Source organism: Anomalospiza imberbis, chromosome 3 (assembly GCF_031753505.1).
Source record: "Anomalospiza imberbis isolate Cuckoo-Finch-1a 21T00152 chromosome 3, ASM3175350v1, whole genome shotgun sequence".
Taxonomy (NCBI): Eukaryota; Metazoa; Chordata; class Aves; order Passeriformes; family Viduidae; genus Anomalospiza; species Anomalospiza imberbis.
In genome coordinates this window covers 78,788,661-78,816,342 of record NC_089683.1, presented here as the reverse complement: position 1 = coordinate 78,816,342, position 27,682 = coordinate 78,788,661, and the positions used below count along the sequence as shown (strand labels likewise).

The following is a 27,682-nucleotide window of genomic DNA, read 5'->3' as shown; positions in this document are numbered from 1 at the left end:
TCTGTCACTAAAGGGCTCTTGGCCGTCGCTGAATGGTCCGCGCCCGCGTAGCACCTTCGCGCCGCTGCCCCGCTCCGGCCCCGCCGCTGGGCGGGAGGAGACGCCCCTGCGCCTCGCCGGCTCTCGCAGTATTTGCCGGTTACCTGCAAATCGCAGACCGCCGAGTCCTGAAAGCCCGAGCGCTCCTTAACAACGCGTAAATAATGGAGGACAGGCGGGATGAATGAGTGCGGCGGGCGGAGAGAGGGCTGAGCCTCACCCCTGACGGATCGGGGCGCCGAAGAGGTGAGGGGCGAGAGGGTTTGAGTGAAAAATCATTAGCTTTAAAGCACACCTCGGAGCTGACCGTGCTCGGGGGCCAGGGGGAAGGGGGTTGCCCACCCGAGGGCTTCACCGGGACACTATCAGGGTGTACGGAGGGCCTCCCGGACTGCCCGCAACGCCCCCCACCCCCGCAAAATAGCCCAAAAAAAAAAAAAGGTGGGGGGGGGAGCCCTTTATTGTTATTGTGGTTGTTCCCGGCCTCCCTGCCCGCCTCCCCGCCGGTGCTCCGCGGTGCCAGGATTTCCCTGCAGCCCGCCCTCCCCGCCCGCAGCGCCGCCGGCAGCGCCGCCTCCCCGAGGCAGCCGCTCGCAGCCCGCGGCCCCGCGCCGCGCCCCCGGCACACGGGGCGCCGCCGCCCGCGCACTGACAGACGCTCGCAGGTGCCGCGCTCGGCCCGAGTCGCGGAGGGGCGGCCTCGCTGCCCTCCCGGCTCCGCACCGGCGGGAGGGAGATAGCTCGGGAAGGAGGAGTGGCGAGGGATCAGCGGCAGCGCCGTAAGTCGGGGAGCGGGGCGCGGAGCGGGAGGGCCGCCACCGCCGGGCTGCGTGACCGAGACGCGGCACTGCCCCTCCTGACCTGCGGAGCGGCGGCGGGGCCGCAGCGCGCCAGCTCGGGGGGCTGGGAGGGAGGGTACGCATTTCAGGGTAGCCAGAGAGAATACCCATTAATGGTCTTGTTTGGCTGCTCGGGAGGTTCATGCCCGAGCTATCGCTTAGAACGACTCGGGGTGTTTCTACATTACTGAAATTCCGAGCTGAAATTCGCCCCTGTATCGCTCTAGATTTCCATCCCAGTGTATTTTGGCATACCTGATTTTATGCCCTTGCCTTGGAGGCAGAAGGCATACCCAGCCTACATCCCCCCCGAAACAGGCTGCGCTCCTTTTTGTGCGGTGTGTCGCCTTGCGCCGCGCCTTCCAGCGCGGGGCTGAGAATAACCGTGTATTGAGTGCGCTGCTCCCTGCCCGGCTGGGGCTGGACCGAGGGCAAGCGCTGCACTGGGGGAACGTCCGTACCCCGTGTGATGCTGGTTGTCGAGCTAAGAGTTCAAGTTGGGAAGTCAAATTTGAGAATTTGAGTTGGGCTGCTGATGAAGAAATGCGGGCTGTAGATAATAGAAAGGACTTTATTTATTTTCAGTTGAAATTTAAAAGAGACCAAAATAGAGGAAGCAATTAATTTAGGACTTGCGTCACTGTAGATTGTTGCTAGGTTTTAAAAATAGGAAGAAGGCTTATTATGAAATGTGTAATGTAACAAATACGATCCCGATCTCTTACTTTCCTTTGAAAAATATCTGGGGGGAGAGGCAAGGACTCATGCATAGACCATTAATTTTCGTTATATATAGGTTGTAAGGATGTAACATTGTTCAGGAAAATGTAGATGAAAAAATCAGAAGGTTTAAGGTATGAAAATATAAAGCTGAACAATTCTTTAGATACACACTACCAGAAATCTTGTAATCCATGTACCATGGCTCAGATGTTTAGAGGAATGACAGAGATACCAAAAAAGGCATCATGATACTCAGCGCAATTCTAGAGGCAGAATTTTCTCATTCCCTATAGAAAAGGAAAGCGCATTTCTGGAAGCAAGAAGTGACAGATGTGGCATCTTGGCAGCTGGCTAAACATAAAAGCATGTATCAGCAGGTGATTACTGTTGCAAGGATTTATTTTTAAAGTGTCTTACACTGAAAGGCTTCAGCCTTTTTTTAGCATTAGCAGTAAAATTTACTTGCACTCTGTGGTATGTTACAAATAGTCTTTCAGCAGAAACATTCAGAAAAGCAAGAGAAAACTCCTATGTTTGAGGCACTCCTTGCTTTGAACATTTGTTTTGCATTATAGCATGCGAAGGAGAGGAACTGAGCAGGTTCTTTGGTCGGTATGATGGTACGGAAGGGAATGATTTTTCCTGGCCTCAGCATAAGCCAGCGGTATCTGGGAAGGAAACAATAGGGCTTATCTTCTCCTTAGATTAAAGGTAATCACAGTTACTGTTGTTTAGGGAGCACCTTGTACATCCACAGAAGTAAAAACCAGGCTGCAGAAACTACCTCTGCCCCTCTTCTGTGATTGGTAAAGCCAGCCTGAATCACCAGGAGGTGGCCTGGGTAAATTTTAGAAAAGAGATGGATATCACCTAAGAGGCAGCCCAGAGCCACTCTTTCCCTGAGGCAGCGACAGCGTGGGTCTGCACCATCCCTATTTCACTGCTGTGGCTAGATGTCACATTGACTTGAAAGAGGCATCTAAAACTGTTCCAAACCACTTGTATCAGCTTTACTGTAACCAACAAAAGCCATGGTTCATGGCAGAACATGCTTTGCTCTCAGCTTTTCATAATTAGGGAGGCTGCTTTGGTTTATAGTCTTCTGACCTAGATGGCTTCTCCTAGAAGAAATTCTGGTCCTCTGCCCAAGTTTTTACAAATAGCTTGGGGAAGAAAAGGGAACTTGCATTTTAAAAAATTTCTTTCTGCTATGCAGAATTTGCCATCAGGTTCTCCTTTACTTCTTGCCAGTGAGACCGTGTGTGTCCCAGGGGCTCAGCAATGCTCTCTGACCAATTCTTCCTCCTCTTCCTCACCCCAGTTAAGAGAATTGCTGTGGATCAGGTCACCTGATGCCTGTTTGGCCTTTCATAATGGTGTAAACCACTACAGGCTTTCACTCTCCTGCATGCAAATTTTACTTTTTGGAAACAAAATAATAAAACCATCACTTCTGGTTTGTTTTTGGTGGTGTTGGGTTTTTTCGGTTTTTTTTTTTTTTTTTTTTTTTTTTTTTTTTTTTTTTCCCTCTAATGATCACATCAGAGTAAATATATTTTCTCAAGAGCGGAACCATCTCATGGAGAACTCTCCTTCCCCCAGTGGTTAAACTGAACTAATTGGGTGGTCTGTACCTAAAAGCCGCAGTATCTCCATGAGTGCAGTGCTTACAGGGAAGACAGTTGGCTGAAGGTGTTGTTTGTTTGTGTGATAGCAAGGTAAATTTCCCTAATAACCTGAAATCTGAACTTAAATGAGGATGTGGGAAGAATTGTGTTCGGCTGTTGGGTAGAGGACTGTTTTTAAATGATTTCCTCTCACTAAGAAGCAGACAGGTTAGTAGGCAGCGAAGGCGCCTCGGGGGTGCTAGAGGATGTGTCTGGGTGGAGCAGTGAGAGCAGAGTCCTGCCTCTTCTGCCGAGGTCAGTACATCCTGTGTGAAGCAGCATGGCAGAATAAGGTGCAACTACTCATGAGCTCAAGTAAAGCTCATGCTGGAGAAGAGAGACACTTCTAGTGCTGTGTTAAAATAAGAAAGATTTCTGGTTGACACATTCATGCAGATAAGCATTACTTACAATATTTTACAATGTTTTGTATTTACACTCGTAATTGACATTCCTAATGTTATTGAGCAACGATGTTGATCTAGCATGGTGACTGCTGGGAAGGCGAGTCTGATGGGAGCAGCTGGAACTGGCTGACAAGACTAACTTCCTCATAGTTCAAGGGTTAAATCAAGACCCAGTAAAGCCTCAGGAAGCACACTGCCAAGATAAAATGGGATGATTACAAGAGGACAGAGTTGGCCAGGGAGACAAGATGTATTTATACCCTTACTTAGTTTCTTTGATATTTGTGGAATAAATACTCAAGTATAGAAACAAATATTTGTCTTATGGTTTTACCACTAGTCAAGGCTACAAGAACACAGTTAGTCAATAATCTTTGTAACTGTGACATTTTTCTTTTGAGAGGCTATTTAACTGCTGAATGTATTGTGCTCCTTTTTGTGTTGTGCTTTTTTTAAAGAGGAAAGGTAAGCCATTTGCAGGCTATTTACAGGCTGAGCCTATAGCCAAGTAGCACTCTTAGTGCCTAAAACTCTAAAAATGTGAGAGTTGTTTTTGAATGCTAATACTAGATTGTATCGTCATGATCTTAGTAGGTTTTAATGCAAGACCATTTTCCTGAAATGTATATTTAGCACAAGTAATTTGAATTACAGTTATTCTTATCTTTGAAATTAGCGAGTGTTGCAATACTCTTAAAACTTGATGATCTAGTGTCTCATGAATGCCAGGGAGCCACATTAAGGGTTTCAGCCCCCACTATGTGTGGTAAAGCAACAACATACAACTTAACTATGTAAATGTTGTGTTCATGCTGTTTTTACTTGCACGGAATAATAGCGAAAAGCTGACCAAATCTGATACAGTGCTTTGATTTCTATCATAAAGGTCAACGGGGAACATGTTAGATAAGAAATTAAATGGACTGATACTGTGAGTTTTTGTGCTGGGTCTCATTCTGAACGAGCTAAGTGAACTTTTCTGTGATTACATGTAAACAGCAGCTGACCTTCTGTAGAGATACAAGAGCTGATGACAAGCTGAGACTAGGTATGACTTGCTTAATCAGGTCTGCAAGATTGTTTAGGTGCATTTACATGGCAATTAATTTTTTTTCAGTCATTTGTAAGAACTTTCTAAAAATAAATACTACTTCATATCTTTGCTTGGAAGATCTAAAATGTAGGGCTTGGCGTATTTTTTTTTCCATCCCTTTGAAATACCAGGTGTTTCAAGTCCATTTCTCACTATTTTGCTATAGAAACTTTATATGTATCTGAGGATTTGTGTTGTGCCTTAAACAAAGGAAACAGGTGTTGAGTCTTCATTCCAAATGTGGGATTTTTTTCTTTATGAATATTAGGCACTAGCATAAAAATAGTAAATAAAAACAAACTTAGTCTGAAATGTCCTTTCCCCCCTCTGCTAAGAAATCTATACATTCAAGTATAACATTAAAGTCAAGCAAACCCAAAACCGTAAAGCCTGTTGTTCTGGTAAAAGCAAGTATCCATAAGTTGTCAAAAGCCTGTAGAAAATGGTGGTGCATATATAAGTGCATTAAGGTCATGATATTTCTCATAGCCCCCTTGGCTTATGTAGTATGTGGGGTGAATTAGGTGAGCAAAAAGAGGATCTGTTAGAAATTCGGGGCTAAAGCTGAAGCCCCTTCTCTGTCATAGTTGTTTTGGGTGGTGCAGATGATGAAGGAATCAAATAAAGATTCCACAAATAATGTAAACTTGGGATTTTCTAACTTTGTGTTCTTTGAGCTTGTAACCTTAGTGCTCTACATATGATATTTCTAATTATGGGGTTTATAATTTTCAGTGATACTCTGCAAGGAAGATCAAAGGTGCTTTGCTGCTACCAGTCAGCATCTCTGAAGCCTTTCTGCAGAGGTTGTGAAACCAGCTCCTTAGCCAGCAGAGCTCTCAGTCACCATCTTCACCGGGAGAAATCCTAATCCCTGTAAGAGCATGAATAATAAATCTTAATGAAGGAGAGGCTAATGGATCTTATTGCTTTGATAAATACTTTCTCTCTTTCTTCTCTTTGAGTAAAGTTCCTTAAGCTCTTTATAAGAAGGTAGTATTCTCAAACTATGTGAGTAGGTCAGTTCCTGTGTAGTAGACAGGTTTTTTTGTGGGGGTATTTTTTTTAGTACTTGAGTGATGCACTAGTACCAAGTGACATACAGGAATATAATGTTGGTGTTGCTGAGGACTACTGCTCCATATTTATATTCTTGCATTTTTTTGTTTTTCTCATATTTTCTTTATATTTCAAAAAAAAAAAAAAGACAGCACTTATGGACTGTTCTCATTCAGAAAGCTTTTAAATTCTGCCAAAAAAATCAATACTTCAGTAATTTCAAACCTTAAAAATCATTTATGAGGCCAGAACAATTTTTAAAATGTTTTTGTTCTAATGCTTCCTAAATCTAACCTTTTAAATTTTATCCATCAAGATACTTAATCAGAAGTAAGTTCCATTCTTTATTCTTTCTTATGTGTATTTCCAGTCCTACCTAAGTAAAGCCTGAATTGTGTATATTTACATACATATTTTTCATGAAGGCCTACATATTTTTTAGAAATCCCTAACTTTACTTTTTCACCTCAGTTAATATGATTCAGTGCATATTTTGATTTAGTTAAGTTCTGTTTATTTGTGAGATTGGGTAAATTAGATCTGAAACTGAAGCACAGATTAGTCCAAGATGTGGTGCAGTTTTGGTGAATGTCCAAGGTGAATGTTTTGGTCTGTTTTTTCTTTCCCCTTTGCTGTGCTGAGGATGCACACCATAAATATCTTGTCTTTATTGTGACAGGATCTTTTAAAGGCACTCTTGCCACTGCTTTTAATGAAATTCTACAGGGGAATGGCCATCAATATAATTTTTTTGTATTTATTTTTTGATTATTTGCTAAACTGTCTTTTGGGAACTAAAGCATCATTTCAGTTCGGTTAAAACATGTTTCCAGAGGATGGTTAGATCAGTATTCTCATGTTTAGATTTCAAATGATAGCCTAATCAGTTGAAATTTTATGAAGTCCATGTCATTTGAAGCATTAATGTGGATCATTTGTTCTTTGAGAGTAAATGTTTCTGTAACCACAAAGAATAAAAACAACAACATCCTCAAAACCGGAAGTTGCACATGCCACAGTGAGAGTGAAGAGAAAAGAAGGTGCAGGTTCTGCCTTTTGTAATGACATGTAAAGGCCAGCCATGCCATTTCTCCTCAGCACTGTAGTCCTTGCAAAGGCATTTTTCTTTAGCTTTTCCATGATTTGACTCTATTCATCTGGAGGATGGTTTGTGGCTGTGTAGTCTTTGGCATTTCCCTTTTAAGGATACATTGCTCCTGCAAATAATGTTAGGGGTTAGCCCAATTTAAGGAAGGCTTGAACACTAGGAGTACTACATTGTGAGTGAAAGAGGGACAAAGAAGGAGTAGTGCCATTAATTGTCCTGCATGTCAGATGCAGCTCACATGTTTCTGCTCCAGATACCATAGATTACTGCTCTTGAACAAGTTTAGGCTGCTTCTTTGCTTGCTCATGGCTCCTGTAGCAGGTAACCTTGGAATAACAATGATGGTTCATAAGAGGGTAAGATGTAATGCATTTGGGGGTCTCTTCTGTTTGATTGTTTGAAAACCAGATGGGAATATAGAAGTGAAGAATGGAGTAGTATGTCCATGCATAGGCTGTATACACGGCATACAGGATTATACTTGGCTTCAGTCCAAAGAGTTGGAGTGGAAAGGTGAAATAGGAGGTGATGTTCACAGCAGTTACAATTCTGTAGGTATTCCTTGCCCCAAAAGACATAACAGCTGAAGAACTGTCTTCTGTGAGATTTAATTGCTCTCATTTTATGTCTGCATAATTCTCAATATACTAGATACCTGGCTTGTGGTTAGGGGTGTGATGCTGCAGTAATACAAATTTGTAGTAATTCACTCAGTGAATTAGTTTGGTCAGTTTGGTCATCCTGCCTAGAAAGCAGGGGTAGCATCTAGTCAGTTTGATGAAAGACTTAAATGAAATTATTTGCTTATTACTGTTATCATTTCTGCTTAACTTGTTTCTTATTAGTAACATGCTAAATAATCAGCGGCACACAGAAGTCCTCAAGACTGAATAGAAAATCTGTTGTTAGGAACAAAGATAGTGGACTGGGCAGACCAGTAATTTGTATGGCTGTTGCTCTGTTTTCCATGTCCCTCCCCACTTGCTTGCTATGATTTTAGTGGAAAGAGAGGCTGTACTTCTTCTGGTTTTCTCTTTGTGTATCTTAAGGCAGTATGAATACCCATCTCAGCCTCTGGAGTCTTTCAGATAAGATCCCCTGAGGTCAACAGCAAGGACAACAAAGCAATCCATTTGATAGCAGTGGACTGTACAGCTCTCTTAAAAATGCATACTTCTGGTCCCAAAGAAAAAAAGTTACAATAGCAAGAATCTGAGAAGGTTATTAATCTGTAGGAGTTCCTAAATAATTTGTGAGGACAAAAATAAAACCTGCTTGTCCAAATGGAAGTGCTGAACAACCATGTAATTTATGCTGTGGATGGTTTTCACATTTTTGTCTGAGAATTAATTTCACTGTTAGTTGCAGTAGTTATTTTGCCTTGAGAGTACAACCATGCCTCTACCTTGGCAGAGAAATAAAAATTGTAAATAAGGTATTTTGAGGCATGGTATAACATTTTGATTATTGGGAGATGCTCTGACAGCTGTATAGGAGGAAATAACGGAATTGTTATCTAATGAAGCAACAACAGAGAAGTTGGAAACTTTTTGACATTGCATTTGGTATGAACAGTATATCCATTCAAGTGTAAATCTTTAAGTGTATCCAAATAATCTCTGAAAATACACATATATAATCTGCATATAACTGAAATATCTGCAAGGAAAGAAGCAGGCTTCAATGGCCAAATGAACAATCTAAACATACAAATTACTCCTGTTGCTAAATTCCAGCCAATTTTCCTGCATCAAGCCTGCGTAAATGTCTTTGTTCGTTGCATCTGTGAATAAACTTTAATCCCTTACCCACATCTAGTGTCCTCCATCTCCTGGTTCTACATGCCTGCTTCGTATGCAGAGGTTCCAGCACTGATCTGAATTTGGGTTGATGGTTATCTGCTTCTAGACTCTAAAGCTACTGAATCTTATAAAAAATTATACACTTTAATGCCTTGACATTGCCTATCCTGGTAATTCAGAATGACAGGAAAAGACACATTTAAAAGTACAGAAGTGCCAGAAACTCTTAGCAGTATTGTGGATTTTGATGGTTTGCATATCTGTAGGAGTAAAGGATACTATGGTACAGCTGGGGAGTAGAATTAGATAATTTTGTTTTATCTCATTAGAGAAACAGTTTTAAAACTTTAGTTAAAATTCTCCCACCTCCTTCTAGTCCTCCCAATAAACAAACACATACAGATGGCTGCAGGAGAGGATAGAAAATGTTGAATGGCAGTGTCAGATATTGATAAACAACTCTGAAAATAAGCCTTAAAACGGAAGCTTTCAAGACAGCTGAAGTGTTGGTGGATGTGTTAAAAAGGCATCATCTGAGAAATTGTGTGCATTCTTTCTGTAATAAAAGTGGTATCTGCAGAAGTAGGAGCAGCTGTCTGTATATACATATAAGATCCATGACTGAAATGGTACCAGATGATTTTTCAGGTGCTCTGATTCAGTGTGTTCTTTCAATCTATCTGCTGAGGTAGCTGGTGGTAGTTACTGGGCTTTCCAAATTTCAAAGTTTGTACTTTTGGGATAAGTATCCTGAAAGTACAAATATGGTCCCAAAGTTTTGCAGTTGTAACAATACATAGGAGATGTGACTTGAAAAGAAGTTACAGTTGTATTTTCAAATTCAAGAATTGTGTGATTTTTTTTTTTTTGAGTAAAAGTGAATGAAGCCACATAATTTTTTAAATTGTGCTTTTCTTCAAAACTGAGGCTCTGTAGATGGACATGGATTCCACTTGGTCATGGATCTTAGGTACCCCTTTTGGACAGTTGTAGTTTAAAACTTTTGAGTTTTTCTTGTTTGTTTTGAAGAGGCTAAGTTGCTGTGAAATGGGTGCCCTTCTGCTTGCACATTGTTCAAGGAGGAGCAGCTTCTTTTAAAGCTTCCAGATCTCAAACTGTTAATGGTGATTTGACAGGACAGAATTTATTTGGTTCTCCATGTAGGATTTGAAGTAGTGTCCAACACAGAGATCTACTTCTTTTTTTTTTTTTCTTTCTATTTTGTGCTGAAAGATGAGAATTTTCTAAACACAACAGTTTTGATGAGAGGTCTGTTTTGATAACTTACAGGAGATTTGTCCTTTCAACCTTCATAATCGTCTTGATGGCCAAAGAAACACAATCTGTGGACAGAAAGGCTCTAAAAATGTAGTGTGGCTTTACTGAGATAAAAATACTTTTCCAAATACTTAATTCTTAAGAGAAATGTCATGAATTTAGGGGAAAATACTGTTCATATCTTGAATGATAAAAGTCAGACCAGACCACTGGGAACTTGTCTTATGACAAGTTGTAAGCCTTTCCTGAACTGTTACCCAGTTTTGTGTCTGTATGACTCCTTGTTCTGCCTGAATTGTTTGAATTAGACAACAGTATTTTCCTAAAAAAACAAACAAAAAAAATTAACAAAGATTGAAATAACAGAGAAATCTACCTTAAGCCTGAGTAAATTGATCTTGCTGTTCCAAAAATGTCTGTTTTCCTTTGTACTTGCTTTGACTAGCTTCAGTCTAGCAAACGGAAGCTAGATAGTTGGACTTCATGATCTTAAAGGTATTTTCCAACCTTAATGTTTCTATGCTTCTATGAAATGTAAGTGGTAATGTCAGTCTTGTGGCTCTGCTGGAACTTTCTTTTGTTTTGTGATATCCTCTTGGAATTGTGGCTACAGGAACTGGACATAATGATGGCCAAATACAGAATTACTGGACCTCTTCTTTCAGTGCCCTCTTAAGCAACAGGGAATTGCATTACCCCCTAATGACTAGAATCCAAGAGGATGAAGTTCAGCCTGGTTAACTCTTCTGACTTCTTACTTCTGTTTCTAAGCACAACCTTCCTTCCTGAAACTGTGGCCTTTGTGATTTAGTCTTCCATTTTAATCTTGAGTACATGACTTGGGCTGCTGTTAAAACTCAAGTGGCTTGCTGGTGTTCAGATACCAGCTTGAGGTGGTTTAACCTGACAGGTCACTGAACACTTTACAGCTGCTTGCTCACGCCTTCCTCACCCAGTGGGATATGGAGGGGAAAAAAAGGTAAAATTAATAGATTGAGGTAAAGACAAGCTTAATGGGACAGAAGAGGAAAAGAGGAAGGGATAATCATAAAATAATTAGAATGTACAAAACAAGGGATGCACGGTGCAATTGCTCACCTGCTGACCAATGTCCAGCCAATTCCTGAGCAGTGGCCCGTGGCCACTTTTCCCCCTATTTTGTATACTGACCCTGATACCATATGCTGTGGGACATCCCTTTGGACAATGTCCTGGCCATGTCACCTCTCAGCTTCTTGTGTCCCTCAGCCTACTCACTGATAGGGTGAGAAGCTGAAGAATCTTTGCCTTGATGTAAACACTGCTTAGCAACATCTAAAACATCAGTGTGTTATCAACATTATTCTCACCCTAAATCTGAAATACAGCACAACACTGTACCAACTACCAGGATAAAACTTAACTCCATCCCAGATGAAATCAGGACATAGTTGATCAAGGTCACTCTTATCTATCCCTCAATTTCATTATCTATCCCTTGATTATAAGTCTTCCAGTGCAGATCAGCCTAGGGTAGTTCTCAAACTGGAATGGATCAATTGAAGGCAAAGAGTTTAAAGATCACTCATTGGTAATGCAGGCTGCAAGTCCTGTTGAGCAGAAAATTCACACAACTCCACATGTCCATAGGAACAAAGCTACAACCTTTCTTTGTATCATTAGTCCGACTTGGGAGTGGCACTCCCTTTTAGGGCCTGCAAATGGAGAGCAGCTCCTATGAAATCAGGCATGTTAAGCTGCTGTGGAAGAGCTCATAATTGATCTGAGATCCCGTGAGAGGAAAAAAAAAAGAATATTTGTGGTTTTCAGTGGATGTACTGGGCTGAAAGAAGAGCTTGTATATATTGCAAGTTGTCCTTCCATTGCTGATTTACCAGTTTTGTACCTTGTAATCTATACAGTAAAGCAAAAGTTTTGATTCTGATCTGGTTTGCAGTATAGCCTCCAATAATTACACTGATTCAATTACTGTTGAAAGAGAAAAGATGTAAACTAATGACTCAAAAAGTTATCATAGTTGTTTTTAAAGCTATTAGCAAAGCGTTTGACCCAGGAGAAAATGGCTTTTTCCGGGTACATAGGAAATTACAGAATTTCAGTGGAAAGCTCAAGAAGAATATTTTAGTGTCTGATAAGACAAGTGAAAAAAAAATTCTGTATCGTCTTCATAAGAAAGGTATTCTGCAAGAGGTATTAAGGGAGTTTTATTATTTATTAGTCTTAATCAAGTTCTAAAACAGCGCCCAGTTTCTGTTGGATAAGTCACTGGGAACGTAATAGTCCAAATGCAAGTCAGATTAAGAGTCTCTGGATTTTTCAGGTATTCACATTTTTTTGTTTTTGAAGTTGAGTTTTGCTTTAATGCTCTTTCAGCCTCTTGGCACCCTGAGTGAAATTGCCTGCCTTGTTTCAGACAGTTTGAAACACTCACTTTGGGAGGTGTGAACTCAATCAGGGCCATTAATCTGGGAACCTGGTGACTATAAAAAGTTAACTGTTTTCCTGCAGGCTGCTAATGTGTTGTACTTGGGGAGTTTTAGTTTACTGACTAGGTGCAGATTTTTTTTCATTGTTGTTTGTGCCTTTTTCCCTTTCCCATGCTAAATTGTCTCTTCCTAATTTTGTCCTCTCAAGTGAATGGGTTATAGTCTTTCCAGGAATAGCAGAAGTTTAACAGCAGTATCCATGACTGGATGTTTGTTTAAGAAGATATATATTTAATTTGAATTATTGTAGGATGAACCCTATTTAGTCCTGTGTTCTGAGGGAACAAACAAAACAATAACAAAATCCCATTTTACTCAAGGATGTGGTTTACCTTAGGAAGCCTATGACTAGAGCAATAGGGGTGTTGCTGAACTACTTTTTACATTGGTCTTAGTAGCTGTTGGTGAACTATTTAATACTTTCCTCCAGTAAGGATTTCCTTGGGCTCCAAGGAAGAAGCCCAGGTATGCTGCCCACTTCTTCTGCAGCCAGAAGGAGCATACCTCTGGTTCATCCAGGTTAGCAGGCATGTACAGAGGGAAAGAAGGAATGCCACTTGGGTGATACTTTCCTTTTAGATGTTACTGTACATGTCTTTTGCTGGGACTGTGTTTCAGAGTCTTTTGGTTATGGTATTTCTCTTCCTTCCCACAGAGTCTGTGGACCAGACCCTACATTATCCAATATTTTTTTCTGGTCCAGTACTGAAGCAGCAGCACTGAGATGTTGATGCCCTACTTGGATGCAAGTTCCCTCTTAAACTTCTTGAGCATACGGTCTCTGCTGTTGTGTAATTCAGGGAGTTATAGTTTGTTCCTTGCCTGTGTTTTCCACAGATGCTATCTCTGTGAAAAGAACCATATGGCCAAGAGGAGAGGCCCACACTGTGCCTTAAATTAATCCTAATGAATTGTTAGAGTATTATATGTTGTGAGTGTGGTGTGTTTTTTTTTTTTTTTGTTTTGTTTTGTTTTTTTTTTTTTTTTTTTTTTTGTTTTTTTCTGGATATGGTTTGGATTTGTGCTCAGGACAAGGAAATTGACCTCAGTTTCTCTTCCTTTGCCTACAGTAAGAAAATCAGGAATAGCTGTCCACTTACTTAGGTGGCTTGGTTTCTGACCATCTTTACATTGCTTTTGTTTTCTGAGTTGGTGTTGTTTCTTTTGTTGTTGTTGTGTTTTATTTTGCTTGATTTCCCTTCTCACCCAATAGAAGTTTTTTTTTCAGCACAGTAGCTGTGTGCCCTGGACTCTAAAACATGTCATCTTTTCTTAAATTTTTGAAGGATGGTAAACCACACATAGTGCTCCTCCCATGGCTTGAATTTTGACTCCCTGGAGCTTGCAAGAACCATTAGAAATTTGCTTTAAATAGCCTGCAGTAAAGGTAGCATTTCATCTTACCTACTTATTAGAGGATTAAGTAAATAAATATGTCCTTTACATGGGAAAGTAGGTCCCAGAATCATGTTATTTTATTTTTCTGCCTACACACCAGTGCTTTCCATACCAGTTGTATGAATTGGTACATGAAGGACTTGCAGCATGTGGTAACAGCTCATTCTTGGTCAATACCGAGGTGCATCCATGCCCAAAGGGATTGCTGCACCTCATTTCTGTGCTGCTGAAGTTGTATGAACAAGATGAACAGAGCTTTAACAGTCCAGCAGCAAGTGTTACAATGCAATATAAAGCCTTGGTATATGTGTGTGTACTCTGTTTCACAACCAGCTTCTCTCAACTCTGAAGCAATTATTGCAACCTGGATAAAGTATAGGCTCAGTACACTTTGCTGGTATTGGTTTAGTCAGACCTAAACTTGACTTTTGCCTTGTGTAACACTTTGTTTCTCCCACCTGTCGTCCCCCAGTACTCTGTTTAATGTGAGGGGCAAAAGGTTGAGATTGCTAAATGGTGAGCTGAGGCATTACTAAAAAGACAGTTGCTAAATTTGGGTTGAATTTGGCTGTCAGACCTGGTATAGGTCTCTTCAGTATCCTGAGAGTGGAATGCCGCAGCTGATCAGTCTTAAATCTGTGGACAGTGGTTTTGACAATGGATTATGTGTGTAATGGTCAACTTCAAAATCTATCTCCCCTTTGATCTCCCTTGTTGGAAGTACCATAAGGAACACAGTAACTGGTGCTGAGGAGCACGTTTAGCACTTACTTGACATTTGTAAAGGAGTGAAAGGGACCTGCAAATGTAGGCTCCTAGCTCTGCTTCTGAGGTAGGAGGGAAGGGAAGGAGTTGTCTCGTTGACTTGATGATCTTAAAGGTCTTTTCCTACCTGAATGATTCTATGATTCCATCTGGCCTGTGAGGGCTGCAGAAAGGTGCAGCTGGGTGTTGGCATCTGTTACCTAATGTCTAGCCTAGTTTCAGTTGATATATCTGATTAATTTTGGGGTTTTCATTAATGTGGGTTTTGGAACAAATTAAATGTGACCGAGGTCCCAACAAGGATCTGAAATCTTTTTTCTGCTGAGGAAATCTTTATACAAATGAACAGCAATTTGCATCATTAAGCACACACTTCACTCGGGATGATCAACAGGACGGAACACTGAGACAGAAATTGCCTCATGCAGTGCTTTTCTTATAAGACTTTGGGAGACGTTTAACCCCAATTCGTGCTTTGTCCCATTTGTGTGTTCTTTTACAGCCTTTTTGGGGAGGTGGTAGATGTTTTACGGCAGTCTGAGTTCGGTGTGATCCTCTCCAAAAGGTCCTTGCATCTTGCGTTTCTTTAGATACTAAGTAGCAACTAGACATTCCCCCTCCCTCTCGCTAGGCATCCTCCCAAGGATTTACAGTGTTTTAAAGGTGTGTGAGAAGGTTGGTTCGGGTAGGAGAAAGCATAAAAGTTGTAACTTGTTTCTCTCAAGTTGATTGCGAGGCAAGTTGTTTTGGTTGGTGTTATGCCACTGTGTTTGTCAGTGTCGATTTATGTCGGCTTTAAATAGGATGCTCTGCAATGAGTTTGTTTTCTGGTAATTTGTAATCCTTTCAGGCCAGCTAACATTAACGAGCGGCAGCATTGCTGTGGCTGGCTTGCTTTTGATCATGCACAGCCCTAGTCAGGAAATGGGTGAGGAGCATGAGTCATGATTACATTACCCTAATGTGACTGCCCACTAGAAGTTTTCTTTTTGTCGCCAATATGCCTTCTCTTGACACTACTTCTGAAAACAAAACTTCAATTTTGGAGCACTTTGAAATATTGACCTTTGAACAGAGAGATTTATGTTCTCTTGCAGTCTCAAGGCAAAGCTCTAAGCAGGAGCCCCTGCAGAGAGCTGAGAGAAAACGAATGTCTGCAAAATGCTTTTCCAGAAGTTTGCAAAGACAGGACTTGACTTGCAGTACACTGGGTCTGCTTGGCTTCACTGGATACAACATGCTTCCCTGACCCATTTACTTATCCTCTCATGTTGCCTGCACATGCAAGCTCAAAGTCCAGTCTATACAAGGACTGTCATCTCATTCACCATTTGGCTTAAGCTTTGTCTTAGATCTGTACTTCTCTTTTGAAATATGGCTGCAATAATGGGAAGATAGGTGCTGAGTGCTGGCTGATGTAAACCCTGAGTGTTGAGAAGGTGGCTTTAGTGGGATTTGAGTCAACAATATTTTGGACAGTTTAATTAAATACATGGGATTTAGAGTTTGAAAGAAATAGCTGCTAATCAGTAAACTAGCTTTAGCACTGAATTGCCACTGTGCACTCTGAATATTCAGACAGCACACCTCTTTACAAGTGCTGAGTATATTAATTTCTTTCAAATTAGACTCATTTGCTCTGACAGGTTTTATGTGAAATACGATTATTGGCACAAAGAGTGATTTCACCCTGATATTACTTGATATATTCCAGAAAAAAAGAAGTCTGATCAGTTGACTAAAAGCAACTCAAGATATGAGAACCAAATGTCTTGGGAGGAAGTGGGGCCCCTGCACTGCTGTCCAGCATGGTGCATCCCTGTCAGCTGGGGCATGTTGCAGGTGTCACTGACATGCTGCAGAGCAGCACCAGAATATGGCATGTCTTCCAGTTGTCACTTATTCTTCTAGATTCTTACCTCTGCTCAAATGGTGCCTTCAAATAGTGGAGTTGTTTTGTTAGAAGTAGAGTATAAACTCACCTTGAAGATGTAATTTCTGGGTTTCGCCTTTTGTTTCATGTAAGGGTGATAAACCAGTTACTTTAGCTGTACTAACAATACACTTGAAACTGAACATAGATAACAAAATTTTAGAAGCCCTATTTACTCTGTGATTTCAGCCCCATTTTTTAAAGAGGGCATGAGTTGGACCAAAAAGTAATTCAGTGAGGATTTTTTTTAATCTATTGAAGCATTTCCTTTCTTCTATCCACCCCAATGCCATCAGCTTTGCTCTCATTTTGATGACTGTTCAACTCTCTGAAGGAGGCAGAACTGCAACATAGCACAAGATTCATCCTTCTTCTATGTAATAAAAAAAAACAAGTCCTTTGCAACTTTAGATTTTTCTGTAGCTATATATCTCTACCTCATTGTTAGTCTTTGCTTATAGAGGGCTCTCTGGCTTTTAAGTTCATTTTAAAACTAGTTTATCAGCCACTTAAAGATGGTCAATACTTATTTAAACACTCTGAAAAATGAATAATAGAACTGGTGATTGTGATATGCCTATGTCACTTGTGTGTTTCAAGGAGATGATAAGGAGTATTTGACTTAGAGATGAAGCATATTTGAGAATTGGAGGTCAGGAGTTCAGGGTAGGGTTTTTTTTTCTTGAAATCTTGCAGGATCCTCATATTTTAGATTGCCTTTTGTCAGTAGCTAGCAATTACAGAAATTTTAAGCTAAGGGTCTTTTCCAAAAATAGTATGAATATATTAAATAAAGTTAGAAAAACTTTATTTCAGTGTGACAGCAGTCTTGGGAAACCTAAGACAGAAACAAGTGGAGCTACAAAGCCAATTTTGCATCAGGAGTGCTTAAAGTCTGGATGTAATTCCATGGACGTTTTTTCTTGCAGAAGAGATGTTTAAGGATTGCCTGGCCCTTCTGCCACAACTCCTTGCTTTCTAAGTGTGATGTCTCAAGAGATAGCTTAGCTATTGGAAGGACTTTTTACAGCAGAGAGTAGCAGTCTTATGCCAAGCCTTGTGATTTTAGACCCCTTTCCTAGTTAGTTTTCACCTTGTTGTGTGCTGAACTGGCCTATAAGGGGTCAAGTGTGTGCACACAGTAGGGGGGGAAGGAGAGAATGCCTTTCTGACAGCAAGTTATATTGGGCTTGAACTCTCTTGAAGCACTGCCATCGGGCAGCTGCAGCTGTTGCTAAGCCTGTCCTGTAAACTGAGTCACTGGAGAGAACTGCGGCAGTGACCAGTTTGAAGTGTGACTTGTAGGTCCATCTGCCTGCCTGCGAAGGGTACAAGGAACTGCGGTGCAGAACCAGGAACCAGCAATGAGGAGTGAGGAATCCAAGGTGGGAACGTCTTAAACCAGCTTTGAGAGCATAGTTGGGCTGAGGAACTACACCTTCTGTGTCAAAAGAGAAAGCCATCTATGCTAACCTGCTCAGAATCACAGAGGGTGTGGAGTGTGGATTCCTAATCCGTTTGCACTGATCTGAGTGCTGGCTGACATCACAGGGGACAGTTGCGATTTCAACCAGAGCAGTTTGCCAGGATTTAGGTGGCACATCGGCTCAGGTTGTAGGGGTTATTTTTTTTTGTCCCATTTCATGTTTTTCCCTATGGCTGAAGAGAACCAATGGACAAGTTTTTAAGCCTGTCCATCTTGTGGCTTATGGGTTTATGGTACCCACCTATTTGCTCATCTCGTGTGTGACTTTGTAGGAGGAGACGTGTGACTGTGCTTCGGCGTGCAGTCTGCTTGACTAGCATAACCTCACCGTGGCTGGCTGCATTAGTTAATGTGCTGTGCTGCACCTTGTACTGACATGCACCTTTGCCTAGATCTGCATGGGCTTGTGCTCATCCAGTTTTTGGAAGCCAATGAACTATATGGTATTAAATGTATGTGTGAATGTACCAGCCAACAAAGCTGAGGAGAAAATAGTAAAGAGGGACCTGTTTCAGTCCATGAAGCTGAACATGAATACAGTGAGCTCATTAAATCCCTGTCTCTGGAGGAGAAAAGAAAGGAAGATTTTTATTGTTCTAGAAAAGATGCTAACTTTTCAAAGCTGAAAGCAAGCTGTGATTCAAACCTGTTGGAAGGTAAAAAAAATTGCTTGATAAAAAAGAGCTATTTAAAATATTCTAATGAGTGGTCATAAGCACAGTTGCAAAAACAGACTGTGTAAGGCATTTATTTATTGCATCACAACCAGGTTTTAAAAATGTTAGTCCTCTACAGTGTTAACAAAGCATGTATTAAAAACATGTAGAATCTCAGAGTAAATGTCAAAAATAAGTCAGCATCAAAGAGGGATATATTTCTACTCATACAGTGCAGAGATCTATTTATACAGTATGGGTTGCCTAGTATTTTTATGAGCATCTTGCAAATAAGTACAAAATTGTTGTAGTACAAATTTGGAGGTGATGGATATTGGTGAAGAAGTGTATTGGTGAGGGAGATGGAGAAAGCTCAACTGATTTATGGATTCGCAGCTTGAGCACACAGAAATAAGATGTTTCTCTTTCTGAAGTACAGCATTGCTTTTTATCCTATAGAATGCAAATCCAGTTTATTTGCTGGAGAATGATAACTTGGAATGCTTTTTTGTCTTCCTCTCCCCCCATCTCCCCCTTAAGGAAAGGAGTAGAGTCTTACTGGACAAACAGTGTAATTTGCATACTGCCACTGGCTGTGCTGCCAAAATTTGTTGATTAAATTAATATATTTGTATATTGATCCTAACAAAAATAAAATGGAGATGCCCACTCTGAACCAGGCAAGGGTAACAAATTCTACTTTTTCCAGTATAGTTTATTCTGCTTGGAGAACTTGTTTTTGTTATACCAGCACAAGAATTCTTAAATGGTTTGTAATATAATTCTACCCAGTAAATACAGGAAAATTCCTGTTGTAAGAGGGTGAGAATAAGAGCAGAAGTATGATCTCGTTTATAAACAAGGCAGTGGTGATGGGAAGAAAGAAGTTGTTTTTATCTTCATATATGCTCTTAGGGAAAATTATATTGAAATATTGTCACTAATTCTGATCTGTTTGGAAAACAATGTTGAAAAATTGGAGGTGGTTCAAAAGAGAGAGGGGGAGAGACCCCAGAAGGCTTAAAATTATTCCCCCACTATTACCACATGAGGAATTCTGCCTGTTCACTTTGTTCAAAAAGGATGACTGAGAAACAACTTGGTTAGTGTTCAAGTACCTTAACAAGGATGAAGGTTTCTGGTTGATAAAGGGCATTTGTAATCTCAGCCTGGTAAAGAACAAAAGAATAACTGGAGACTGAGGCCAATTCCTCAAATTAGACCTCTTTTTTATCTTCCACCAAATCATGTTTGCTCTTTTTTGTTTCTTTTTCTTACAAGCTAAAATAAAAACTCTTAAATAGATTAATTACTTAATCAATTTCCATATAATATGCAAGTGCTTTAATGGTTTAAAATTAGTTGAAAGTGTTCCCTGGTCTAGTTAACATGATTTACATGAGGTCGATCTGTTTGAAAGAGTGCTAAGCAGGGTGGCAAGAGTTAAATGAGTCAATAATTAAAAATCAAGAACTTGTTTTTCCTTTGTTTGTGAACCTAGGTTTTAGGGAGGGGGGGAAAAACAGGAGGGTGCTGGAGAAATGGAAGATACCTGGAGAGAAAGACACTGTATGCAGCCTGTCTCTGTCTGTGCTTACACTTAGTGGCAATTGACCCTTCTTCAAGTGGACTCACAGCTGGTGTACTATTTGTCTTTGATTTATGTGGAAAAAAATGTTTTATAACAGTAAAGTAAAAAGTAAAAATATATCCTTATGTGATTTTTTTTTTTTTTGCCTTTTTAAAAATATTTTTTAAGTTTCTCCACAGCTAGAATAGATAAAGTAATTTATTCTATTAATTAGGACCCAGATTGGAACAGGGAACACTTTAGGTTCATATTCTCTGGTAACTGACCTCTGTGAAGTAAATTAATTCATGTAGTCTGCATGTATGGGGAATTTTAAGAGAAGGGTGGACAAACACCTTCACAGCTAGCACATGGCATCTCTTTCTTCAGGGCAATGCAGAGATGAATCAACTGCAACATAGAGCTGGGTCCTCTCTTGACCTGTGCTTCTGTAGCTGTGGGAATTATTTGGGATTTTTTTTCCTTCTATTTTCTAAATAGTGTATGTGATAACACAATGAAATAGGTAAGACTTGATCCAGGAGAGTCAGTTGACTGCAGTTGAGAAAATTAGTTAAACTGAAGTGCATTTAGCCTGATTGTTTTTATAAAGTAATTAAATCCATAGCTTTAATCAGGAAGGTGCCAATTCTTTGATGAAAGGAAAAGCAAAGGAGACAAGGACTTCTAACCTGATCAAAGGAAGTTGACTTTAATACAGATGAATTCAAAGGCTGTGCCTCTTATAAACAATGTAAATTTAGATAAACAGTCTGGAGGGAGAAATGTTAGCACTTGATATGGTTTAAGCTATTTAGAAGGTAGTGGCTTTATAAGTGGAGAGCTGGTGGCCTGGTCTAGAAGTGGACAGACTTGTGGCCTCTTGTCTTTAGAGCCTGGTGGTTGATGAGGACACCTGAGTCCCCAGAAACACAAGAGGTAAGCTCTGTGGTGCATCATCTCATGCTTTTCTTGTACCTGAGGACTTTGTTAACTGAGAGTGTGTTTCACTAGCATTCAGGTATTGTGACTGCATGACTTCAGGCACATGTCATAAGAGCAGTAAAAATGTGTTTTACACTTCATACTGTTTCAGACATAGTGAAAGTAACAGCATTGACCAGGATATTCTCAAGAATTTGTTTGTACTGCTAAAAGCTACTGATAGCTAAAACCTAAAATGAAGCCCTAAAGTCTAATTCTTCTATGCTTGCAGATACTTCATCATGTAGAAAAGTTGCAGCTGCTTGTTGCATAATATGTGTCTGTCTTTTGCTATATTACTGTGCTTTCATTTGGACATTTAGATAATGTACAGACTCAGTTTTCTCTTACTGACTTGTTCCATAAGGTAATTCAGTTATATTTTAAGTTATGCTTTGGAAAGGCCTTTCTCTGAGTTTCACGTGCTTCTAGTCAGTGATGTGTAAGGCAGAGCCTTTGCAAGGAATTGTCCTGTAGAAAGCCCATAGGCTTCCCAGCATACACACTTGCTTCTGGCTCTGCTCTGTGGAAATACGGTTTCTTTCTCTAATTTCTTTGCCAAATGATGTAGGTCTCTTGGGATGCGTGCACAAATAAAAGTTTGCACCTTGACCCTTATTTGTCTCTGGCTTTGCAAGCTTAGCTATTGAGATATTTGCTGATAGTCTGTCTTTTTAAGATGGACTGTGCAATAAGCTAAGGCATCCACGGAAAACTTTGAGCTGTGTGGAAGGTGATGATTGCTGAGTGGACAAAAGGCGAATTGAGAAGCACCTCTAAAAATATTAGTCTTTGTTACTAAGCAAAATAGCTATATGAGAGTGTGAAGTGATAGGAGTGAAAATGAGCAAGCACTACAGCCAAACTAAAACTTTAATTTTCACTGGGCTGAAATTCCTCTGGTTTGGCTCATGCTTGGATCTTGTTAGGAGAGGGGGTATCTTTTCAACTGGAATGAGAACTCTTTGATGTTGTTTTTCTCTTAAATTAAGGTCTTCCACTGTAGACTGGCAGTCCAGGATTGCAGACTTCTGGTTTTCTGGTAATTTCTTATTCAGCTTTCCATTCAGCTATCCATTTAGTTACTGAGCTGAAATTAGTCAAAACAATAGACTCTTTTAGCAGTAAAATGTGAAAAAGGTCTCATTTTAAGACAAGGAGAAATTTATTGTGTAGCCTGATATCAAGACTGCATTGTGTTGTGTCCCTTCTCTTAGCCCATGTGCACTTGATATTCCATTAAAACTTGTTGAGTGCAGGGAGTGTGTTAAGGTGCTAAGATTCTTGTGAAAATTTTGTGGACTAATGTTTTTGTCTTCTAGGATTTGAGCTGGAAGCTTAGTCTTGTTAGGTTTTTCTTCGTTTGCCAAAGTTTAATTTATATATATTTTTTTTTTTTTACTAAAATGACTACTATCTATCAATCTATCTATCTGCATGTATGTGTGTGTATATATATGCTATATGTTAACTGTTTATATGGGTTCTTCTTTATTTAATTGTAAATTAAGTATGAATAAAATAGTACTGTAGACTGAGTGAATATTTCCAGATTTATTTGTTTGAAGAAGCTAAAAATCTGTGCTCCTTTAGGCAGTAGTTGACAAAGAGGACAGGTATGCAGAAAGAAAATTGCTCTGAAGCTTTGTTATGTTGTACATGGAAGGCCTGTCCATTGAGAAGGGAGCCCTTTTCTTTTATTTAAAAGGTGTAGTTTGCAGATTTCCAATACTGTGCATACTGAAATTTGCAGTAAGAGTAGCCTTTGCTTTCAACAGAGAAAATGGTGCTTGCACAAAGCATGTAATTGTGAAATTTCTTCTCTTCAAATGTAAAGCCTCTTGCACTGGCCAAATGGAAGACAAGGCCTTCACAATTTAAGGGACTGCTGTATAGAGAGGGTTTATAATTCTTGATAGTGGAGTGTCTTGCGGCATCATCTCAGGTAGTGTGGTTTTACACTGCCCCTTACTGGGATTCTCTCGTACTGCAAGAACTAAAGGAGATTTGGATATCCAAAAGTTTGTGCTGCTTTCAGAGTTTTTGTATTTTTTCCCCCTGAGCTATGAGCTAAATAAAATACAGTGCTTTCCTTGTATGTCAAAATGGCCTATTTATACTAGGAGTTGTTTTACATTTTCTTTTTAGTATTTCCTGATGCTCAGATGTTTCATTGTGTCCTTCAGGTTTTCTATAAACCTCCATGTGGAGTTTGATGATACTGGTTTTTGATACAGATCCTAAGTGGTGGAAGCCATGAAAGCTTTGAATGAACTACCATTTGTCTTTCATTTTTAAACTACTGACCAACAGGCATGTCTTTGGACTACATTGTCATTACATTGTCATTTATTCAAATTAAAAGACCTTAAAGAATGAGAGATTAAAATCAGAGAGAATTTGGCCTGTTATTTCTAGGAAGTGAGATAGAGCTGAGTCCACTAGATAACTGTAAAACCACTTTGCCATTCATCTCTGTTTGATAATAGTCTTCTCTGTAGAGTTGAGGACGTTTTGTTTAGTTAAATGGGTTGCTTGGGCAGAGTGATAAACTGGGGGAAACAATGCAGTGAATTTTAGACTTCAAAACTGCAAGGTTGATTTGTCTAATCAGTTCTGTTCCCATTGCAGGTGGCACATGTAGAGAGCTTATTTAGGAGTTACTTTTGTATCTTGCAGTACTGTCATGGAGTAATGTGAATCTCCTAGTATATTGTAGATCCTAATGAATTACCATTTTGTTGTGTAGAAGAAAGCTTTGAAGTGTTTTTAATTGATTGATGCAATTTTATTTTCAAAATTGATCTTAAAAGTATAAAATGCCCTCATAAATTATTGAACTTATTTTGTATTTTAACTTTAACCTGTTTACATCTGACATGTTTTGTGGGGAGCGCTCTTCAACATTATCAAAGTGCAGTAGATACCTGGTGGGAATCAAAAAACCAAAGCACTGACCTGGCTAGACTCCCAGCTCCCCTTGTGATGCAGAGTTAAGTACCCAACTGTAGGAACTAATTACTGTGGTTAAAAGATCTGTTAGAATGCTGAAATGCTTCTTGACAACTTGGGTGTGTAGCCATACAGTGCTAAGTTTTAAACCTGGTGATTCGTACTGGGCTTAATTTGGTGAAGAAAAAACCCTGCCAGGGCATGAGTAAAAGGCAGCAAAAGTAGCCCTTGTTACAGCCAGCTTCCCTCCTCTTATGGTATAGAATAGTCTTGCTGTGTAAAAGCTGTAATCTCCTTTGTAGAGTGGGGGTGGTGATGGACAAAGGGTGATGGATTTGCAGATGAGTATTCTGAGGAGAGGAGGTGATCTGTGGTGCATGAAGAATGTACAAAAATGTTCACGAGGAAAAAAATGCATGAATTCTGAGAGTGTCCAAGGGTTAGGAACTGGCACTATAAGGAGAAAATATACCATTAAAGTATTAAAAAAGTGTGTTTTTCAATAGCTTGTTGACTTAATAGTCTGTTAGCCCTTGTTAGCTCTATCAGGCCTTTCAAAGGCCACACTCTAGTAGGACAACATGGTTTGCAAAGACTGTTGAAATTGGTTGCACTCTAAATCACTGTGGCCTTGTGGTCTGCATAATTTGTGAGCTAGTCTATAACTAATTGCTATGAAGAATTCATGTAGCCTAAAGAATATAGTCACAAGAATCAATCTCCTCTAAAGCACGTGCATTTGGATGTTCCTAACAATTTGTAAAGATGTGGAACAGCTCTTTTTTCTAGTTCCTAAAACTATCTGTTTAAATGGGCACAGTTACTGAAACATTATTGGTTACAGTTTGTGAGTGTTTCAGCACTAATTGGAAGCATCTGAAAGCTAATCTGATTACCCAGTTATCTAAATCAAGGGAGTGTATTCCATATCCAAAATGGTTTTCTAAATGACTCTGTCAGTCTTCCTGGATCTACCAAAAACTTAGTGTTGTTGAATGTTATAAATGTGTTTCTGCACGTGCTCTTAAAGGGCAGCATTTTGGATGCCGCAATAAAGAGAAGAAATATTGAGATAGTGATATTTGTCAAATGAATTGTGCTCAGCAACTGTGTCTAAAAAGTCTGACTTCAAAAAAAGCTATGGAGTCAGAGAAAGGTTAGGTAGCCCTTGTTAATTTGAACTCTTTTATCCTGCCTAATGAAGGGAAGCAACATCATAAAGCTAATCTGCAGGCTGGAACTGTCAGTACCATTACTAATTTTGGGGTTTGGTAAAAAACAAGACTGAATGAACCATGAAAAATAAGTTAATGATAACCTGATTTTGTATCCCATGCAGGTTTTCTCAAGCTGAGGAAGTAGCAGGGCATTTGGTTGGTACCTGACCCCAAAATGTGTGCTCTACCTTGAGAAGAGCTGATGTGGGAGACATTTACCTTCACCTGCTCCACAGTTCTCTGTATCAGAAGAATAAGACTTTGTGTGCAAGAGTGGTTCAAGATGATGATGTAACATTGCTAACACTGAAGGTCTCCTGAGAAGAACTGGCTTTGTAAGAGGCTTCTCCTTCCCTAACCTTTTTTTTTAACTACTTCTCTCAGAAACTACAAGCAAGATGCCTGCCAAGACACCTATCTACTTGAAAGCTGCTAACAATAAGAAAGGGAAGAAATTCAAACTAAGGGATATTTTATCTCCCGATATGATAAGTCCTCCACTTGGAGATTTTCGTCACACCATACACATTGGAAAAGAGGGACAGCATGATGTTTTCGGAGACATCTCATTTTTGCAGGGCAACTATGAGCTGTTGCCTGGAAATGAAGGTGAAACCAGAGTTAGCCAGTCTGGTATCCACAATGAATTCTTAAGGGCAAACAGCACTTCTGAATCCATGTTTACAGAAACTCCATCACCAGTGCTCAAAAATGCTATTTCCCTTCCTGCCATTGGGGGTTCTCAAGCCCTTACATTGCCTTTATTGTCACCAGTGACGTTTAATTCAAAGCAAGAATCCATCAGGTCATCCAGAAATCCTAGGCTTAGCTGTGAGCCAGTAATAGAAGAAAAACTGCAGGAGAAAGGTAAAGAGACGGAGGATGAAGAAACATACAAAGATGACATATGGGAGCAAAATGGTTCTTCTTCACATTTTACTAACGGTAGCGACAGTCACTCATCCAGCTTTTCTGAACGATGCACTGATTGGCAAACAGTTGATTTACTGGATGACAGTCGGCTTTCATGTGAACTAACCAAGACAAAGTCAGAAGAATCCCTTTCAGATCTTGCAGGCTCTCTTCTCTCATTACAACTTGACTTGGGGCCCTCACTTTTGGATGAAGTCCTCAATGTAATGGACAAGAATAAATCTTAGAACTGGTACTGCCTTGCTTCTTTATAAGTGATTCACTTAGAAACAAACAAAAGACCACAGTTAAAAGCAGATGCTTAAAAGTCAGCTGTATTTGCAGTTGTATGATGAGTTTTCTAAAAATATTCTTAAAATACTATTTTTTTACCTATTGTTTTTCATGATTTTTATTACACTAAATTCTCATATCAGGAAGGTAAACTTTAATAATCAGTTTCAGCAAATATAAAATGTTTTTAAGTACCAGTATTAATGATCAGAAACTTAAGAAACAGCGTTTGAGGATGATACTGATTGTGACATTTGCTTAGTTCACTTCTACAGGCTTCTGAATATGTGAGAATCTCTTAATGTCAGAAAGGAGACTGATATCAATTATTCACTTTTATAAATTATTACAATATCACTTTACGTGTAGGCCTCTTTCTAGAACCTTGTGTTTGAGGGTTTTATAGTGTTTTTCTTCATTTTCCATAGTACCATTTCTGTTATAAATTCACCATAACTGCTTTTTTGGTCTTGTACTACCACTCTGAATTCAGATGTGAACAGTTTGAAGGCTTTTTCAGCTTGAAAAATCTGGTCCAGAGTCTCAGCTGCTTTAAATGAGTATGCACAAATTTACACACATTGAAACTTGGGCCTGACATTGTATATGAAATGTTGTATTGTAAACAGGTGACACATGCAAGATATTATGGTTAAATTATTTTAAAAGTTGAAATATATTTTCTGTGTGCATATTGGCTTTTTACTGCCTACACATACAGTATCTCATCAAAATACTTGCTTGGCAATATTGGTGCTCTTCTGAAAATTGTATATTTGTGTGTTTGAAGAGAAATATGTATTAATAGTCCTTGCTTTTTTCTTCATTTATTTCCTTGACATGCTTCAACTTGCAACTGGTTATTTTACTTTTTGAAGAAGGCACTGGTTATTCACAATGCTAGTGATGTGTGCAGCAACAGCCAATGTTTGCGAAATGTGGATCCTTCAATACAGTACCTACATGGATTGCATAAATACCTTGTGCAATACAATAAAAACCCCTTTAAATTGC

At 39.7% G+C, this 27,682-nt stretch overlaps 1 protein-coding gene and 1 long non-coding RNA gene across 4 annotated transcripts in view; one reads left to right on the top strand and one right to left on the bottom strand.

Moving 5' to 3' along the window:
• Positions 1–27,682, bottom strand: part of LOC137469951 (uncharacterized) — a 66,187-nt gene that overhangs the window by 22,966 nt on the left and 15,539 nt on the right. The window lies entirely within an intron of this gene.
• CDC42EP3 (CDC42 effector protein 3) lies at positions 122–27,682 on the top strand. 3 transcript variants are annotated; one of them, XM_068185304.1, is made up of 2 exons: positions 122–285; positions 25,585–27,682. In XM_068185304.1, exon 2 carries the CDS (start codon positions 25,861–25,863, stop codon positions 26,620–26,622), a length of 762 nt encoding a protein of 253 aa, XP_068041405.1. In that variant the 5' UTR covers positions 122–285; positions 25,585–25,860; the 3' UTR covers positions 26,623–27,682. The 3 variants fall into 3 exon arrangements, with proteins under 3 accessions (XP_068041405.1, XP_068041406.1, XP_068041408.1); XM_068185305.1 differs by lacking the exon at positions 122–285 and adding an exon at positions 639–818; XM_068185307.1 differs by lacking the exon at positions 122–285 and adding an exon at positions 21,105–21,248.

Excerpts from the sequence above, each read along its gene's own strand:
- CDC42EP3 (XM_068185304.1), top strand. The coding sequence starts at position 25,861 with ATGCCTGCCAAGACACCTATCTACTTGAAAGCTGCTAACAATAAGAAA.